Source organism: Indicator indicator, chromosome 18, assembly GCF_027791375.1.
Source record: "Indicator indicator isolate 239-I01 chromosome 18, UM_Iind_1.1, whole genome shotgun sequence".
Classification (NCBI taxonomy): Eukaryota; Metazoa; Chordata; class Aves; order Piciformes; family Indicatoridae; genus Indicator; species Indicator indicator.
In genome coordinates this window covers 6,664,003-6,682,714 of record NC_072027.1, presented here as the reverse complement: position 1 = coordinate 6,682,714, position 18,712 = coordinate 6,664,003, and the positions used below count along the sequence as shown (strand labels likewise).

Genomic DNA, 18,712 nt, shown 5'->3' with positions numbered 1-18,712 from the left:
TGAACCTCAGGCCAGTCTAGACCTTCCTCTTAATGCAGTTTCTCTCTGAGGTTTCATTCAGGATAAATGTTTTGCTAGTATGTTCCTTTTTGATGTGGAGAAAAATAAAACTGTGTTGGAGAAGAAAATTACTTGGAGACGTCATTTTGAGGGCTGGCTGTGTCAGAGCTATTGCAGAGAGGCAGAGCTGAGATTCAGTGAGGGGCTGGGACCAGATCCTCAGCCTTTTGCTGTCAAATTATTGCAGACATCCTTGCCTGTGATATCATCTCTGCTTAAAAGACTGGAGATATGCAGGCAGCAATCAGATACCTGAACTACAAGGACAAATATTAGATGAGTGCGGCTTAGAGCAGGGGCTTTGCTTCTATAAATTGAATTCATGTTCTCGTAGAAGATCCCATTCTGCCCCCGTGTGCAGAGGTCCGGGAACAACAACCTGTTTTGGGAGCTCTTGCATTGTGCTGCACGGGTAGTCAAATGGCAAAGAAATGCATTTTGCATCTGTCTGTGCTGCAGCATAGACTGGAGCAGAGCACCTCTTTGTTCTTGATTACAGTGTGATGTGTGACAGCAGGATATGGGAGCAAGGACAGCAATACTGCTACTGGAATAACAACATGAGGTCTGGTGTGCACACGTTCACTTTTTTTTTTTTTTTTTTACTTTCTAAAAGAATTAACAAGTATCCTTTCTGTTTGTAGCCAGATGAAACCTATGGCAAATTTTAAACTAAAGCAGGGAAGATAAATAAAGATTTTTTTTTTTTTAAAACATCAGGCTGTATGTGGCTCTGAGCAACCTCATCTGGTGTGAGGTGTCCCTGCCCATGGCAGGGGGATTGGAACTAGATGATCCTTGAGGTTCCTTCCAAGCCTAACAATTCTATGACTCTATGATTATGGACTTAGTTGAAACAGGAAGTCTCAAGATCAGAGGAAAAGATTCCCAGAAAAATACCATTGCTATTGGAAGAAATAATGCTGGATCAGAACCTGAGTAGAATTTCCAGAGTTGTTGGCAATTTGCCTTAATACAAATGGATACATTGTATGACAACCAACGTTTATCCCATTCATGTGTTTATCCCATTCTTGAATGTCTGCCCTCTAGGAACTTGAAATCATAGAATTGCAGCAGGAAGAGTTTTATTTAAACTTTTATACAGATCTCATATCTGTAAAAACATTACAATAGTCCTATGTCCAAAGACATACTGAGCCCACCACAATGATACTCTTGAACACTACAGAGGGGTTTTGGCAAGTGAGTTCACTCAGCCCCTCCCATTTACAACATGTGCATGACATTTTCTGAAGCTTACTCTTACAAACACATGGAGACAGTTGCTTTTGACTATTCCTAATGCCTGTTTTCAACCCATCTGCTGCAATTACTTCTATCCCATTCCCACTGTTTCTTATTGATGGAGCTCCTTGTGCAATCCCACATCACACCTAGCCCAGCAGCTCTTGCTGCCCTGCCCCAGCTGCTACCAATTATCTCCCATCCTTTCCCATATAGAAGACCCTGCAAAAGACTCTTCCCTTGCTTCTTGTTTTCTCCCTGCTGCCCTGTGAAGAAGCAGGGACTACTGGAGGAAAAGGGCTGCTTTTGGAGCAGTCCTGGCTGGCTCCCCAGAGCCTCAGAAGCAGCATGTGGATGGGAGGGGAATCTCCCCAGACGATCTAAGGGCTGGTGTTGGCCAAACATGAGAATGATGCTGCTCCCTAGCAGATGCCTTGCTGCTGGTGACAGCTCATGAGTGACCAGCTTGGTTTCAGCCTGGCAGGAGAGGCAACTGGAGAAGCAGCACAATTTCTGGTAGTGGATATGGAGAAACTTGGGCTGGAGGGCTGAAGAGGAAAAAGGCTGTGTCCCCATAGCCTCACTAACCACTGCATAGCCAGTAAGTGCCAACTTCACTGGTGTCTGGTGCAAGCTCTGAAGCCTTTTCAGTCTTTGGCATTCCTGCCCCTGGGGAATAATCAATATTAACATTTCTGTGATTACTGCTTCCCTTCCAAACATGCTCACAATCAGTGCAGGGAATTTGAAAGTCACATCACTCAGGATGCTAAGAATACAACAGAAACAGCTTTCAAAGGAACCCTTCAACTTCTGATGTTTGTGAATGAGATCCAAATAGCATTACTCATTTATTTTTCAGGAAAATGACTTCATTGATATGAACAGGCCAAATCCTGAAAGCACTATTCTGTGACTGCAGCTCCCTTTCACTTTCAGCTTCATTTTTATGATTTATCTGCCCATGCCAAGGCTTGAACGTGCCCCAGGATAATAAGAAAAACAATTTTGATTTCCTACTTAAAACTCAGGCTGCCTTTAAGCCCAATGTATGAATCAAGCTTCTTCTAAATCACAAACATGTTCTGTCCCTCACTTCCTGCCCTGACTATCTTAAATTAAAAAATGTATTATTGTGTGCAGCATTCCTTATTTGTTTGGTTGTTTGTGCTGTGACAGTCTAGCACATTATTCTTCGCTTACCTTCCCTAAAACATGATTTTCATCTGACTCTAAATTTAATGCAATAACAGAGTGGGGAGAGGGACCTTAAGGACTCACCTTCTGTTTGCAGCTGTGCAATTTTTTCTTGCATGTCTTTGGTATTAAGAAGCCCATTTCACCTGCACAGAATACCACTCGCTTGCCATTAAGAGGAAACATTTAAGGATGCTTATTCTTAAAATTTCTTAATCAGGTTCGTGCCCATTGCCAACAGGTTAATGTCTTACTCCTGCATAGAAACGTCTTGTAAACTTCTGAAGTTTTAGGCAATGCTTTCCTCTGTGATGACTGTTCCCTTCCTGTTGGTGAGAAATCCAGTGTACCAGGAAACTACAAGAGAGTGTGGAGAGATTAATTGAGCCCTCAGTATCTTTAAAGTAACCAGAGACCTGCCAACTCCCAGACTTCATGCTTGTTAAAGGTTAGAGCATCCCATGCTGCTGTCCTCCAAATCTGTTATCTCATGCAAATCTCCTGGAGCTCAAATAACCTCTGGTGTATGTAACATGGTGCGCACAAATTCAAACAGCGTTGACAAATGGGATTTTTTTTATTTGCTTTACCAACTTCCATACATAATTTCACAACATCAGTATTGAGACAGTGCTCTTGTTTGGAAAGTACAAATCAGTCATTGTTAACAAGCTGGGTGTAGCTCACTTTTTTTTTTTTTTAAATTCTTCAGGCCATCTCTCTAACAAACAAGTATTCTTTAGAGCTCAACTCAATAATCAATACAATTTTCTTAGTTTACAGAGCAAATAATTACTTTCTGTGGTGACTTCACAAGCTCGGGGAGATGCATATATATACTGCGGAGTGAGAAGGCTGAGAGCCATCTACTGAACTCAGCAGCAAGAGATTTGCAACTAACAGGCTACACAACCATCTCTGCTATGAAGACAACAGGGAGCATTGCCCTTCTTGGGCTCATGCTTCTCAGCTGCCTTTCTGGTAAGTTGCCTTTGTTACAGTCTATGCTAATACCTCTCTACCTCTCCTGACCCTTCGCCTTTATGTGTAAATCCTACAGGACAGTTCAGCCTTTTGGAAATGTGATGATTTAGTAATATGTAGGCTCTTTTTTAACCAACTTCATCCTTGTGCAGATAAATATCAGTAGAATGCATTTGTCTGATTTATGTTTATGATCCTTCGTGGAGATAATAGTGCTGTAGAAAGAGAAAAGTTTATGCTCTGTTTCGTCTTTAGAGAGTCAAAGTATCTGGTCTCACAAATAATTGATTTATTTGTTTTTAATTTAGTATATAACTACTTTGGAGTAGATTAACATTTGGAAAACCAATCACTTCTCAGTAATGGGAAAGTGTCTTTGGTAACTCTGTTGGAAAATTGATGATTCCAAAGGATTTTTTTTTTTTATCAAGGACATTGTACAATTTTTATATTTTATAATCTCTGCTTTTATTGTAGATTTTGCTACTGCCCAACTCCCGGTGAGTAGTAGTTCTTATTTGTTATTCAGTCTTGATTTCTGAGTTTAGATGAATAATTCATACTCACACTGTATCCCGGGGAAGGCTTGAGGGAGAAAAAAACAGGAGAGTGAGTGAGAAAGTAAGTATCCCTCTAAGTTTTATGCCCCCTCTTTCCCCCAAAATAAGAAAATACCTTTGTCAGAGAAAGACAGCTCATGAATTTGATGATAGAAAAGACAACAATTAATAATGTAGAGAGTCAGCACCGCACAGAGTGCCAGCAGAAAATCTATACAACTATTGAATAACTGCCTAAATATCATCCCTGTCTTGATTCCCCAAGGAATGATCATATTTTCCTGTAATTCTTGCCAAAAGTACAGGAAGTCTTAATAGCAATAAGGTGCCTTTATGCAGAGGAAACAGGGTATATTTTGTTTCCCCTCTTCTTCACCATGAAGAACAAAAATAAAATGACCCTCAGTAGTCTCCCAGTGTCACAAACCCACGATTAACAGAGGCACACCTTTCTCTCTACTTGGAGAAATGACAAATCCTCTTTAACAGATCTCCTGTGCCTCATACCGGTTGACTGGTGGCACGCTTGTTGCTTGTCCCCGCAACTATGAACCTGTCTGCGGCACCAATGAGGTGACCTACCCCAATGAGTGCAACCTCTGCGCAGAAATCCTGTGAGTATAATGTCTCCTGATTACCTACAGTGCCAGTTCAAGCAGCAGACAAAAGCTTGTGGGGTTGTGACTAATCCTGGGGTGAACTTGGTTTTCATAACTTTGTGTCTTCCCTAAAGCCCATAACTTTCCATGTGCAAGCTCCTGAATCTGATTGATTGCTGGGGCTTTATGAGTGGAGAGACTTAATGGGTGAGATGACTACATGGTATGAACAAATTCACAGAAACAAAGAACATCAGAGGCTGGATGTTCTCTCCAGAGATCATTGAGTCCAACGCCCCTGCCAGAGCAGGATCACTTAGGGTAGTCTGCACAGGAATGCATCCAGGAAGGTTTTGAATGTCTCCAGAGAAGGAGACTCCACAACCTCTCTGGGCAGCCTGTTCAGTGCTCTGTCACCCTCACTGTAAAGAAGTTTCTCCTCATGTTGAATTGAAATCATCTGTGTTCAACTTTGTACCCTTTGTTCCTTGTCTTATTATTGCACACCACCGAAAAGAGATTGGCCCCCTCCACTTGACACCCACCCTTCAAATATTTATAGACATTGATCAGATCCCCTCTCAGTCTTCTCAAGACTAAACAGCCCCAGGTCTCTCAGTCTCTCTTCATAGGAGAGATGCTCAAGTCCCCTAGTCATCCTCATGGCTCTCTGTTGGATTCTCTCCAATTCATCCTTCCTTTCCTTCTCTCGCTCTCCCTCTAGCCGTAACCGAGCCATCAAGAAGAAGCATGATGGAAGATGTGTTCATCAGGTAAGGTCCAAGATTGCCTCCTTCTCCTGCTGCGCTGAGCAATGGTGTATGAAGTGATGGCAGAGAGCTAGACAGAAACCTTGCCTGTGATTAATTCTGTACTAAACCTCCACAATTTCAGGCTGTCAGAAATGGAGTGAAAAGGAGTAATTTCGTATTTGCTAGAATTTCTTTTAAATGTTGTTTGAACAGTTAAAATGTTATCTTGTGTATAACACCAGACTTTAGAATAGAAACTTTTTATTTCAGTCATGCTTTGGCATTATCAAAACCCTTCTCTTTAGACTTAGAGGCTTGTTGAACCCAAGAAATTCCAAGAGGAACTTTGGGTTTTGACTAAACTGTAGTTTTGTAATAGAAAAAATGATTCTATCGGACTGTTTATCATAAAGTTTGTTTATTATTATATAGAGCTGCTGAGTAATGGAGAAGTGTCTCTCTTTTTAGAGTGAGAAAAGAACGAAACATTCTGGCTGTGCAATTTAGCAGCGACTTCCATTTCATCACTCTCAGAGTAACAGCAGAAACACCAAGATGAATGTAAACTTCATTTTCTTGTGGCATTGACATTTTGTAGCAAATGTTGCTGCCACATGAGGCATTTTAGGTTAAAGTCCTTCCTGGTGGCATTCACAGCGAAAATCCCCAAGATGACAGGCAGGAAGGCCACTGCAGGATAGGAAAGAAGGACACTGCAGGACAGATGCTTCATTGTCATGCTGTACCCACATGCAGGATTTCAACTCCGTGTATTCCTTCTGAATCCACCACACTGGGTCTGGAAGATTCTCTCCCTTTCAGCTCTGGATAGAAAGGAAGACGTCTCTTGCACCATGCTCCATTACAAAGGACTGATGCAAAGGGTAGTAGAGATTCAAATGTTGCCCTGTGACTGTTTCAGGTTGACTGTACTGGCCATACGAGATCCACCCTTGGTGTTGCGGTGCCCTGCACCATGGAGTACACGCCCATATGCGGCACCAACGGAGTTACCTACTCAAACAAGTGCCGCTTCTGCAATGCTGTGGCGTAAGTGAAGGGGCTGGGTCATGGGAAGAGTCTGTGGATCAGGGGGTGCTCATGTTGGTATTTAGAGTGTAAGGAGGTAGTTTGAGACCTCGAGTGTCTGCGCTGTGCTCATTGATTCTCAACTCACTTTCTTCCCAAAGGAACGGACTGAACTTAGACGTGCGTCATCAGGGAACATGCTCTGAGGTAAAGCACAGAAATCTGCAGTCTTGACTGCTGTTAAATTTTTACAACACAAATTGACTACATTATAAAGAAATACAATGAATGTCTGCACTGTCCTAGTGCATTTGAACTGCATATAGGGTTTGACGAAGGAACTTAAAATACGTCAAGGTAAAAGGCTGTGGACCCAAATTCCTGACTCAGAAATGCAGTCCTTGCTGTGACCTGGGAATTCAGCAGTCAGTGGGTGCCAAGACCTTTGTTTCCTGGTTAAGAGGCTGAGCAAGAGATGGTGCCTCACCCGTTCTGCAGGGGAGCAGGGGGGTCATATATTACCAGCACTATTAGCAGTGGTGATTCCTTGGGTGGAAGCACTTTCTGCAGTGTGCCTTGTGATCATCCACATCCAGTATGCTTGACCCTGCTGAACCAGAGCAGCCAGAAAGAGGGCCAGCCTGGGAATACCAGCATGGCCATTTCACTGTTGATAATACAATTTATCGGATTTTTAATTTTTCCCTCTCAAATTCAGGCTTCCAACAACCCAGGGATTGACTGCAGCGAGTTCCAGATTAGCAATCTCGTCTGCCCCACGAGCTATGACCCCCTGTGCGCATCCGATGGCAAAACTTATGGAAACAAGTGCCAGTTCTGCAGCGCACTTGCGTAAGTGTAGAGCTCATCACAGAGCTGTGAAGCTGTGAAGCACATGCAGGAGCTGGAGCACACATGCAGTGGTGGCAGCTGGTGTGGAAGCCCCACAGTTCCCATTAGCCCCTTGGTAAATCCATCCTGGCTCCACATTCCTTTCTTGGTGCTCACTCCTCTATCACCCCCCAGGCACTGCAGATCTTAAACCTGAGTGAATCTTCTCCTTCTCTTGCAATTAAATCTAGATCCCCATTTGCAGGCTCATAGCGTTGCTGACTCCTTCCCTGCCACAGTGATTTAAACTGTGACCATAGGAGGTGCCCAAAATTATGGGGTTTGTCCCAAATCTCTTTAACATGAGAAAGTGTGTAACCTGAGGAGTCAGGGAAGAGGTGAAACATTAAGTGGAGTACTTTATAACTTGGATAGCATGAGAGCGTAGGCTTATTAGGGTAAAGTTAGACTATAAAACTGACATCCATGTCTGTAATTTTGTTCTTTCTCTTCAGGAAGAGCCGGGGGGCTCTGGCTCTCAAACACCATGGCCAATGCTGAACTCTGGAGCCGTATTCTTCTCCCTGATTTCTCCCTTACAAACCCTGCAATCAAATATGCTTTTCCCTGCTCCCTCAGCGGTTGCACGTTGGTCTCTGCTTTGATTGATCAATAAATTAAATGCAGCCACTCTTTTTGCCATGAACTGGTTTTTGGTTGGTTGGTTGTTTTTTTTTTTTTTTTTCTTTTCAGGGCAGAGATCATGGTCATCAGGCTTTTAGGTACTTATCTGTCAGGCAGAAGTTGTGAAATAAACCATGATAAAGAGCAAAGCGTAACACCTGTCACACACTAGCCCAAGCCCTCAGGAGACTACGTCACTCCGTACCAAACCATTAGAAGAGAAACCACACTGCTATAAAATACTGCCACTCTCCTAGTTCTGGTGTCTTATAGACTGTAAATGGATTTGACTTTGTAACACCACCGAGCCTTGAAGGGACTGGTCCCTTTAAGGTCACTGGCATGGGGGGATGGTCCTGGAGAAGTGTGAAAGGTAGCCATGGTCAGCCCTACCTGGTCACACCTGGGCAAGGCGCAAGTCTGGCAGTGCGTTATAAAAGGGAGGCTCATGGCAAAGGGAGGAGGTTATCTCACAGGGAAGAAAATTAGGAACTGCTGCTTCCTTGATGGGTGTGTCCATCAAGACTGTGCTGATCAGCAGAAGATTGCAGCAAGCTATGCAAGGCTGTAATGAGCCTAATGAGAACCCCAGAAGAAATTAGACTAGGCTCAGGCTTTCAGCTTCTTGGAGAAGTGAGCTGAAAAGTTGTAGTCGGAGTATTTGAGGCAGACGTAGGACAAGGGACCCTTCAGGAAGAAGTACTGGATTTTCTAAACCCAGGAAAGAAGAAACAGAAGATGTGCTGGTAGTTCCAAGATGCTTTCTCTCTTGGGAAGAAAGGTGTGGAGATAATATCTTTATGGGAGCCTAAAGAGTGCACTAGAAGAGCAATGATACCTATGAATGTTCATGATGACGTGCCATGTTTCTGGGTGAGTCAAGGAGTTAAAATGCAAACAGTACAGGAAAAATTCCCAAGTGCCATGGCTCACAGAATCCCTTCCTCTTTCTCCACCTGGTGTTCTTGTTTTCTTGTTATGTAGCAAGACTATCTGTTGATAAAGCTGATATTTAGGACAAAATCTGTGACTTGCAAGCCTTTTCTTCGGGTCTTGTTTCCTTAAGTAGATAATTGCTTGACCAGGAATTTGCAGGTGCTTCTTACCAGAATAAGAGGCTTCTCTTTCCCCTTGTACTAGGACAGAGCAGTGCTGTGAGGGGTGGAACTTCTTATTTTCAGGGTACAGGCAATAAAATCATATTGTGCCTTCTCTTAAGAAAAGGCACATGGGACACTGCTGTCTGCTTATATGTGTGTGTGAAAAATAATTAAGGAACAGGCTGAGTGAATAAAGACCTGTCAGCACAAGGCAGACTTCTGCTATAATTTCTTGTTGGCCTAGAGGTTTATAGAGTAGCCACAGGCTAGTAGAGTTTTGGTCATAGCAGGAAATTTGTCTTCAACAGCAAGATCCTATGGTGAGCTGCCTTCTGAAGTGGTAGTTTCTGCCTGAGGACACCAGATATTTGTTAGTAGCTCTGAAGGCTTTAGAAGAGCACAAGTAAGATCACCTACAGGGTGAATGGCAAATACTGGGTTTATGGCTGTATCTTGGATGCCTTATGAACTTCTAAGCAAGAACCCTTTAGAAGATGGAAAGATTTGTACCACATAAAACTAAAGACAGGCCCAGCACAGGTAAGTACTTGGCTTGATGCCAGCAAGACTCTGTCCAACTACACCCTTTAGACTGTCAAGCAAGGTTCAGGTGCCCTTCTTCTGTCCCTGAACAGAAAGATTGCTTTGCCTATGCCAGCAAGGGACCTGTTTCAGATGTAAAAGAGAAGTGGAAAGGGGTAATAACAGTAATCACCCAGCTGGTAATTGAGTCTCTTCCTCTCCTCAGCTGGGAAGGGATTGGTCCCTGCAGCATGTTTGCTAAGGCTTCAGCCAGTCAGCTGTGCTGCAGCAGCCAACATGTCTGGGTAGATAAAGGACCGAGGCATTAGGCTGTGGTCGTGAGCAGTGACGTATGAAACTAGAAAAGGCAAACAAGCAGTGCTGCAGAGTGGCAGAACTAAGCGTGGCTTTGAACAGCGCTGCGGCTGACTGGCTTGATAACTAAATTATACGAGAGGCTGTGTTGTGAGCTCACCCTTAATAGACATCTGAGAATTCACCTGTCAGTCACAGCTTCTTTGTTGTGTGGATTTTAAGATGTCTAAGAAGCTGCAAACGAATGCTTCCCCAGATGTGAGGCATTCATAGCATTACTCTCCTGCAGAAGCTCTCTCCCTTGCTGGCTGAGGATCTTAGTATCATCTTTCCTCGACTGCTAGAAAAAATGTATTTATTATTTTTGATCTTTTTTTGCTCCCATGTCAGAATTGGTTTGAACTAGCTGCAGATGCAGAATTTACTGAGGGAACTAATAAACAGCTATATCTATACACATTGCTCTCCTAAGCTTTGTCTCCTTAGAAAAGCACACCAAAATTTTATGCTTATTCTTATCTGTACAGGTATTTTGCAAATAGTGCAGCTGAACACAAATCCTTGCACAGGCTCAGCTGGAAATAGAGCTCAGGGTTCCCAATTCCTCATCAAATTCCCTTCATTGCCAGTTGCTGTGGGAGCAAAGTCCTAACATATGTTGGCGCATACAAAAAAAAAGGAGGGGAGGAAACATTGACAGCTAGAGTTTAAATAGTTCAGGGAGGAGAGTCAGCAGTCCTATCTGGGACTGTGCACACAGCTATGGGAGCATGTCACATTGGAGAGCTTCTCCACCCCAACCCAACAAATTTAGATCCATCCTCAAAAATAGCCAGGGAACAACGTATAATTGGTTTCACAGACAACATATTCTCATGCTGTGATTTATTTCGTAACGTCTAGTGAGTGTCATCACGCCACACTCGAAGCCTTGGAGCTGGCATTCAAGCCAGGGCCCAGAGAATGAAAATTACCAGCTTCCCTGATGAATCACTGCTTTGAAAATTCACCCTTGTGAGAATCTTGTGACTATTCAGAAGAAAAAAAAGAAAAGATATTACAAGCCTGTCTATCATTCATATAATTAGCCCTTTTCTGGGTTTGATGTGGACAGGGCAGCATTCCTAAAGCACCATAAACATGGCCAGGACCAATAATGGCTTAGAAGCGAAGTGAAGAAGTTCTCACAATTAAGGTGGGGAATGAGGGCAGCTACGGGTGGGTACATAAATACACAGAAAGGCAGGCCTGTGTGCACACTGTGGGCTCAGGTGCTGAGACAACACCTCCTGCACGGATAGCTTGGCTTGGATTAAAGAGCTACCTACAGCATGAAGGCAACAGGTGCCTTAGTGGTTCTCAGCCTACTGCTGCTCTCTTTCTTCTCGGGTAAGTGATCTTTTCTCTAGCCTAGAAAAAAAAAGCCAAACCAAGCCTTTCCTGACAACAGCAAACTTTAGAGAGCCTTGATCACTGGATGACAGGCTTGAAGATAAAGCTGAGCAAGTAGAAAATATCTGCAGGACTTGCTCACTTGTATGACATATTTCTACTCCTTGTGTGCCTCTGCAGTGCATAATGCAGCAGAGGTGTCACAGAGCGAGCAAATTCTAAGTGGTTCTTGCAGCAAATGTACCAAAGTAGAGTGTAATTATGAATATTTTGCTCAAATATTCACTGGAGAGTTTTGCTGAACCAGTTAGAGAAGAAACTCATTCACCTCAGGGTCATCAGCTCTTGTTTTGATCCTAAGCATCTTGGTATTGGTATTTTCCTTGGAGATGTGGAAACGTAATTAGATGAAAGTTTCAGCTTTCGTTTATGTTGCACAGAAAAGCTTGAAAATTAAATTCAAATGTCCTCAAGGAGTCAGAACAAAGAGGGCAAATTAAAAGGATCCAATGTTTATTTATCTGGAGATTCACACATCTCTCTGATCTGGGGAAGCTGAGTGATGATGTTTGAACATATAGGTCACATCAGTGTTATCAGTTGCTTGTGTCCAGCTGACCCAGCTCTGCAAGCTTTGTGGTGATGGTTATGGAAGAATGAGCAGAACAAGAATTATTTATCCTTGTTTTTCTGTGAGTAATATGAATAAAGAATTCACTTGAGAAAAATGCAAGCTGTGCATGCTAAAAAAGAGGTGAATTACTTTGTACGCATTATTCATTATGAAATATTCATCTGGCTCTAATTGAGTCTTAATTGGGACTGGGTTCCATCAGAGTGCTGAAACCTCCTTCCAAGGCCATGCGGAATAGCAGCAAACTCTGTGATCTCCTATAAAATAAACAGATGCCAAGAGACATCATCACAAAGCCTTCTGTAGCTGCATGTAATATTTATTAAAACTATTTAATGAGCTAGATTGTAAATAAGATGCAGATAGCCATAACAGTGACTTTACAATTAAGGCAGCTTATCCTAACCTGAGGACATGAGAAATACACCAGCACCAGAGATAAAACACCAAAGGGCAGAAGAACTAGGGTGGGTTGATGGATGATGGTCTAGCTGACAGAGGGTTGGGTGGGATTTCCAATGTGTGGGGGCCTGAGTATAGGACAAGGTCCTTCCATTTCCTGCCCTGGGTTCCCTCCTGCCCAGAGCCTCCTGAACCGCCTCACAGCTATTAGTGAACCCAGTAGGTACAGCTTCAGCTCCAAATCTCTGCTTTCCCATTGCCATGCAAGGTCCTGCATATTTATTGCACAGTGTTGTGACCCAGATCCTGCAACTGCATTCAGTCCACCCTGGAGTGTCAGACTCTCGCCTTAGAGATGTCACAGAGTCATGTTTTCCTGCAGCTCTGACTTAACCTACATGCCAGACTGCAGTCTTTGCAGTAAAGAAATACAAAGGGGATGGACTGACTAGCTTCAAGCCCAGAGCCTGTAGTTACAGTGGGTATTTTTGCACTCTTACTGACTGGCACTGCCTGTTCCGCTCTGTATCACTCCATGACGTCTCTTTGTGGGATCTTGCTCAGGATAAACTTGTTCTGGGACGAGTCTCTGGGTTGTGTTGTGCTGAGGATGGCTGTAAAGCTGACCACAGGGTCTCCTCCTCCTCCTCCATGGTACACTCTTGTCAGGAGTACCAGGCACTTCATTGTTCAGAGGTGCAGGAGCCTAAAAGCCTTGGAGGTCAATATAGCTTTAAAATCTCTGTTGAGCACAGCTCTGGATCTGATATGGCAGCTCGCTTCCCCTGGAGTGGCTGCCTTCCAGGAGACTGGGTTGTGTGTCTGAGGTGCAGTTAGCAGCTGAACAACAGATTACATGGTATTTGAGTAACATTTTTCGAAAAAGCAAAATACTGAAAAGCAATTCAGATAATGTATTTCCTGCCCCCTCCTCCGCCACACAGGATGATGGGAATAGGAAAAACCCTGTGTATGTTCCACTGAGGTTTGCACAGAGGGTTTATGACTTTAGTTCAGCTTCTATCAGGAAATAATGCTGACATTTAAAATCTGCTTCTTTTGGTTTTATTCCAGATGTAGCAGGTCAAGACATTGAAGAGGTTAGTGCAGCTGTTTCTGCTTACTGAATCTGCATTTTCTAGAGGAATGGTTTTATAACCAGGATCTTGGTGCATGGTAAACAGTTTTTGATGTCTGCTGGGAGAAGGTGGGTCCTTCCAAGAAGTCCCAACACTCTTGGGAGGTCACCGCTGTACAGGGGATGTTAGGTGGGACCATATTAGCAAGATAGAGCAGGGAAACGGATGGTTTGTTTAGCAAATGCTTCCCATGATTAGCTCTAGGGTGCTTGCACAGGATTGTGCTGCTATGCAGCACCACTTTTGTCCACCTTGCTCCACTGTCCAATCTTCTCATGAAACAAATGAAGCAGACTTTAATGCCCCCAAACAAGGTTCATCACTGGGACTTATCCAGAGACAAAATACCTGTACATTTCCTGGACATCATTTTTAATTCCCCGTAGATAATGGTTTTCTCTTTCTTCCACTGGGAAGGCAGGAGCACCAAGCTGAGGGCAGTTTTGCAAGGTGCATGAAGGCATGCAGCAGCGAGCTAATGACGCCAAATGCCTGAAAGAGCATCAGTGCTGACTCTTCTCCTACATGCCTAGGCTAATCCCCTCCTGTCTTTGGGAGATCAAGACTTCTCCCTGATGACTACAGTTTCCTTTCTCAAACATGGGCCAAAAATTTCCTCCAAAACACTGCTCCTGCTCATTTCTGACAGGGCTTTTTCTTTCAGGGTATAGGCAATGTCACTACTGCTGCTTTACCCCTCTTGTCAGAAAAAGCATTAGATTATTTACCTTCTGTCCAGTTTGGAAAGTCAAAGAAAGGGTATGGGAGTCCTGAATGTTGTTGTTTTTTTTTTTTTTTTTTTTTGTTGGTTTGGGGATTTGTTTTGGTTTGGTTTTGTTTTTTAATTCCTTTTGCAGATTTGCAGAGAGTTTATAAACAGAAGCGTGTACTGCACAAGGGAGTCCAACCCTCACTGCGGCACGGATGGGATTACGTATGGAAATAAGTGTGCCTTCTGCAAGGCAGTGCTGTAAGTGAGAGCAGGGGGGGTTGAACTAACAGGGGGAGTTGGCTCCATTTCCATGTATGCAATGATGTTCCTCGTGGAGGGATAGCCCTGCATCTAGGCTGCTCCTCTTGTATGGACCAGCCCCTGCGTCGTGCCAAGTGGAATATTTCCTTGGAACGGCGCTGTTTGGATGCAAGTTAATTTTAATTTATTTCTAGGCTTTGCAGGCTGCTGGTTGCCATGCTGAGAGGCAGCACGGGGCCTGGGAGGCAATTGCATCCTGCCTGTACCTTCTGCACGCACTAATTTGATGCACATTTCCCACTATATGCCACAGGCTGCAACTCTCACTGCCCACATTTCTGGATGCTGAGAAGTGTATGGAGGAATGTGGGAGCTGAGCCGTGCCAAATTATTCCTTAAAAGTCTGAATGGGCTTTCTGGAAGAGGACACAAAATCTCAGAAGAAGAACCTGAATTTCTCCTTCTCCTATCACCTTTTAAAGCAGATGCAACAGGAGCCAGGACTCCTGAAGTGATATGTGCTTGCAGAACATTGTTTTTTTCCTTAGCAGGGAAACCAGAAACAAGCAAGGAGAAAAGATGGCTTGATGTTCCCTGTGAGGCATTGTGTCAGTGTGAGCTAGGCATGCTAGCGTGTCATGCAAATGGTTCTGTTTGGATAAACCTCTTGTCCCACACTGGACTGTCTGTCATACACTGCTTTATTTAAGTCTGACTTGCTCATTTTACAGGAGAAGTGGAGGGAAAATAAGGTTGAAGCACCTGGGGAAATGCTGAGTCCTCACCGGCACCGAGCAGCAGCAGCTGAACCCAACCCAGCAGCAGCTGAACCCACCCCAGCAGCAGCCATAGATACCTGGGCACGGACATGGGAGCAGCTCACCTTCACCTCCACCAACTCTGCTCAATAAAACAAAACCCAGCACGACTCCTTGGCTGGATTCCTCTTTCCATAACATCCAGAAAAGTGCTTTCATACAGCTGTGCTAGAGCCTAATGCATGACTTCTCTATTACATCACCCTCCTCCTGGGAAGTGAGGGGCTCCCTGTGCCAGAGCAGTGATTCCCATGGCTCCCATGAGCTGTGTCCTCCTGCCCCCAGCAGTCATAGCTCTTCTGTCCTGTCCTGTGTAACAAATTGGCACACACTTGCAGGGCAGCCAAGCCATGCAACTGCTCATGTGCTCCTGCCCAGCTCTCCCCACCCTGGGGGGTGGGTGACAGCGGGAGCCTTTATTCTTTACCCAGCCTCCGTGTACATGTTCCTTCCTCTCTTGGAGGTTATTGTGGGAGGGTGACAGGAGAGCTGGTGAACAGCGTGACTGCATATGCCTCATCTCCTTTGGAAACCAGAGACAAACAAGCTGAGGCTAGGGAATATTGCTCCATTTAAGCCTGCAACAAGAAGATGGCAGGTGGAGGCTGGTTTCAGGCAGAAGCTATAAGGCTCTTCTTTCCAAATCGGTCTCTTTCTTCTTCCTTCTAAGAGAACGCTTTGTCTTGAAAACTGTGAACTCACCAGCATTAGTTTCCCGCTGCCAAGTGGCTTCTCATGCTAATAAAATTATATTTAGAAGAACACCAGATTGTATAAAGTGTCAATAATTTAAAAAAAAAAAAATTCCCTGGAGGAGAAGAGCCGTGGGCTTCTGCTCCCCAAGTCAAGGACAAACTCTGCCTGAATCATACACAGACCTTGATTTTTGTAAGCACAAGTATTTGTGTTTATTTACAGTTTTTGAAGCATGTAGACTTTATTCCTTTCTTTCTGTTTCACGCTGCTGTCCTTCCTCTTCTTGGTGCTGGCTGGAAAATCCTTCTTTGTTGAGGCATGAACAAACGAATTCTCAAGTCTCTCCCCATTCACTGCGCAAAATTCATGCAGGGAAATACTTGTGGCATCCTCTTGTTAAAAAATTGGCAGCAGATCAATGGGACACCAGCTCCTTTATGTTAAACACAACTTTCAAAAGGAGCTTTAGGTTTTATCATGAGCCTCAGGAGTCAACATATTTTGCAAGCACCTAAATGCTGAGCATCTAAACCTCTGGACCTTGTTTGGAAAAGGGTTGTTTGCCTACCATGCCACCATACATGCTTTGAACTCAATTGGGACACAATGCCTAACAAGAGAGGCCTTAGCAAAGCTCTCAACACACTTAATGCTGGCTTCTCTTCTGATAATTCACATTTCCCATGCCAGTTCTGGCAAATCCTTTGTCATTTGGTAACTTTACAGGCAGCGTGCTCTCAGCAGCTACCCAGTGAACCACACAGGCAAAACCCTGTCTTGGCTGTCTTTGATCCTGATATTTTTCTCATCCCAGCCTCCTGTATTCTTGCAAAATCTCCCACCTCTTGGAAGCAGACTAACCCTCTCTGTGTTCCAGGTTGTACAGCCAGGGAAGGTGAGCTTGTTTGGTTTCAAATTCAAATGTTAGTTTAGTAAACTCTACAATAAGGCAGCCAGAACATGGACAAGACTGAGGGGAGCAAGAAGCATCTCCTGCACAAGGGCAAATGGTCATGGAGAACATGTTGGAAAAATAGGAGGACCTTCCTCATCAATCTTCTGGTTTGGAGCAGAATGACCTCCTGCCCTCTCTTACCTGAGTTTTCCCATGATGAGCCTATCACGTTGCATGGCTCTGGACCAACATCATATCCAGTGTACAGGAGCAAAACTACTCTATTTTTAAGATGGGGGTATGGGACATCTTTACACCTGAGATGGCCTTCAGTGACTCCAAAAATCTCACAGCATATTCTCATATCTACTCTTTTTTAATCTGGAGACTCAGATAACAAGGACAGATCACGAGAGAGCAGAAATTGCAAGAGTTCACTATTTGACAGCCATCCTGGATTTTGCTCTTTCGGTGCAAAAAGCAAATAAAAACACCTCTGTTCCTCTACAAACCTCACTACCACCCCCTCCCGTGCCAGAGAAATGGAGAATGGGCATCGTCTTTCCCCTGCTAGGATAAAGTTCCTAAAACTTCCTTCCCAGAAGAGGCCAAGTGAGGCAGCACTAGACCCAAAGAAGGGTTTCCAGCTGGGTGGGCACATGGCTCTGGTTAACCACAATGGCATTGATGCTTTGCTGGTGCCAGGTCTGTTCACTCTTGGTTTCAGAGTGCTGGGCTCACGTTTCCAACTGGGTTGATGGAGGCCAGGGACAGAGTACAAGCACAGCAGTGACCACAGGCTGTCCTGACTGAAGTCCTATCTGTGTCTAGCTGCCTTTCTGGACATGGACCAAACCAGAAACTTCCAGCCAGTATTTTTCCTTTGATTTTCTTTCTCCACTTTTAAAGTTTTGTTGGGTTTTGGGGTTTGTTTGTTTGTTGGGTTTTTTTGTGTTGTGTTGTTTTGGTTTATTTTGTTTTACAGCTTTGAAAGGTGAGTCATGATACATTTGAGATTGCTTTCATTAGATAACATGAGGATCTTCACAGCTTTTTCTCTCCCTGGGGAGGTAGGGGCAGAGGCTGGGGTAGGAGCTTCCGCAGCACCTTGGCTGCTGCCAAGACCTGGCCCTTGTAACAGAATGAAGACCCTCTGCTCCCTACATCTCATTCAGTCTCCCCTGGCAGTGGAAATAATGGAAGAATTAAAAGTTATGCATGGTTGCTCTTACTGAAAGGAAGCCATTACTCACAGCTGAGTACTCTCCCAAGACCAGGCTATGCACATGGCAGAGGGGAAGGATGTGTTTCCATCTCACAGCTTCTCTCTGCTGGTGATGCAGCTGATACATTATTGTGTCCAAGCTCTTGGCACATTTAACTTGTGTGCTCCACCACTTCCTCCTCCTCCCCCGGCACAGGTATGTGTCACTGTCACAACTCATTTGAATCCTTTGTCCTACTTTTTTCCCTTGACATTCACAGCATTTGACAAGGCTTTTCTAGCTGCCATGGGATGATCCTAGGGTGGTAGTGCCAACTTCAGGCTTCTCCCAGCCCAGCTGGAGAGGAAGCTCTGGACTTGGTTATCATTCCAGTTCACCTTCTTTTTCTCAAGAGAAGGCAGGCTGGATCAGGTTGGAGGGGATTTTGGTCCAGCCTCATGCTCAAAGCAGGGTCACTGTTGAGGTCCTATCAGGTTTCTCAGGGCTTTATCCAGTCTAGCATTGAAAACTTCTAAGGGTAGAGCATGTGCAACCTCCTTGTGCTATCTGTCTCAAAGTCTGGCTGTCATCATGGTAAAGACATTTTTCCTTGTATTCAGTTTCAGCAACTTCTCTTTCAAATGTCTCATCTCCAAGCCATGCACCACTGTGAGGAA

The 18,712-nt window shown here is 44.2% G+C and overlaps 2 protein-coding genes across 2 annotated transcripts; both read left to right on the top strand.

Annotated features, from left to right (window-relative positions):
• Positions 1-3,303: 3,303 nt before the first annotated feature.
• LOC128973151 (double-headed protease inhibitor, submandibular gland-like) lies at positions 3,304-7,821 on the top strand (the record flags this gene model as incomplete). Its single annotated transcript, XM_054389372.1, has 8 exons — positions 3,304-3,376; positions 3,967-3,989; positions 4,539-4,663; positions 5,373-5,421; positions 6,323-6,450; positions 6,591-6,636; positions 7,148-7,281; positions 7,776-7,821. Coding segments are annotated over 8 exons (624 nt in total), but the record flags the coding sequence as incomplete, so codon positions are not given.
• Positions 7,822-11,212: 3,391 nt separating this feature from the next.
• On the top strand, positions 11,213-15,198 carry LOC128973091 (serine protease inhibitor Kazal-type 6-like). Its single transcript, XM_054389285.1, has 4 exons — positions 11,213-11,270; positions 13,384-13,409; positions 14,306-14,418; positions 15,153-15,198. Exons 1-4 carry the CDS (start codon positions 11,213-11,215, stop codon positions 15,196-15,198), a joined length of 243 nt encoding a protein of 80 aa, XP_054245260.1.
• The last annotated feature ends 3,514 nt before the right edge of the window (positions 15,199-18,712 follow it).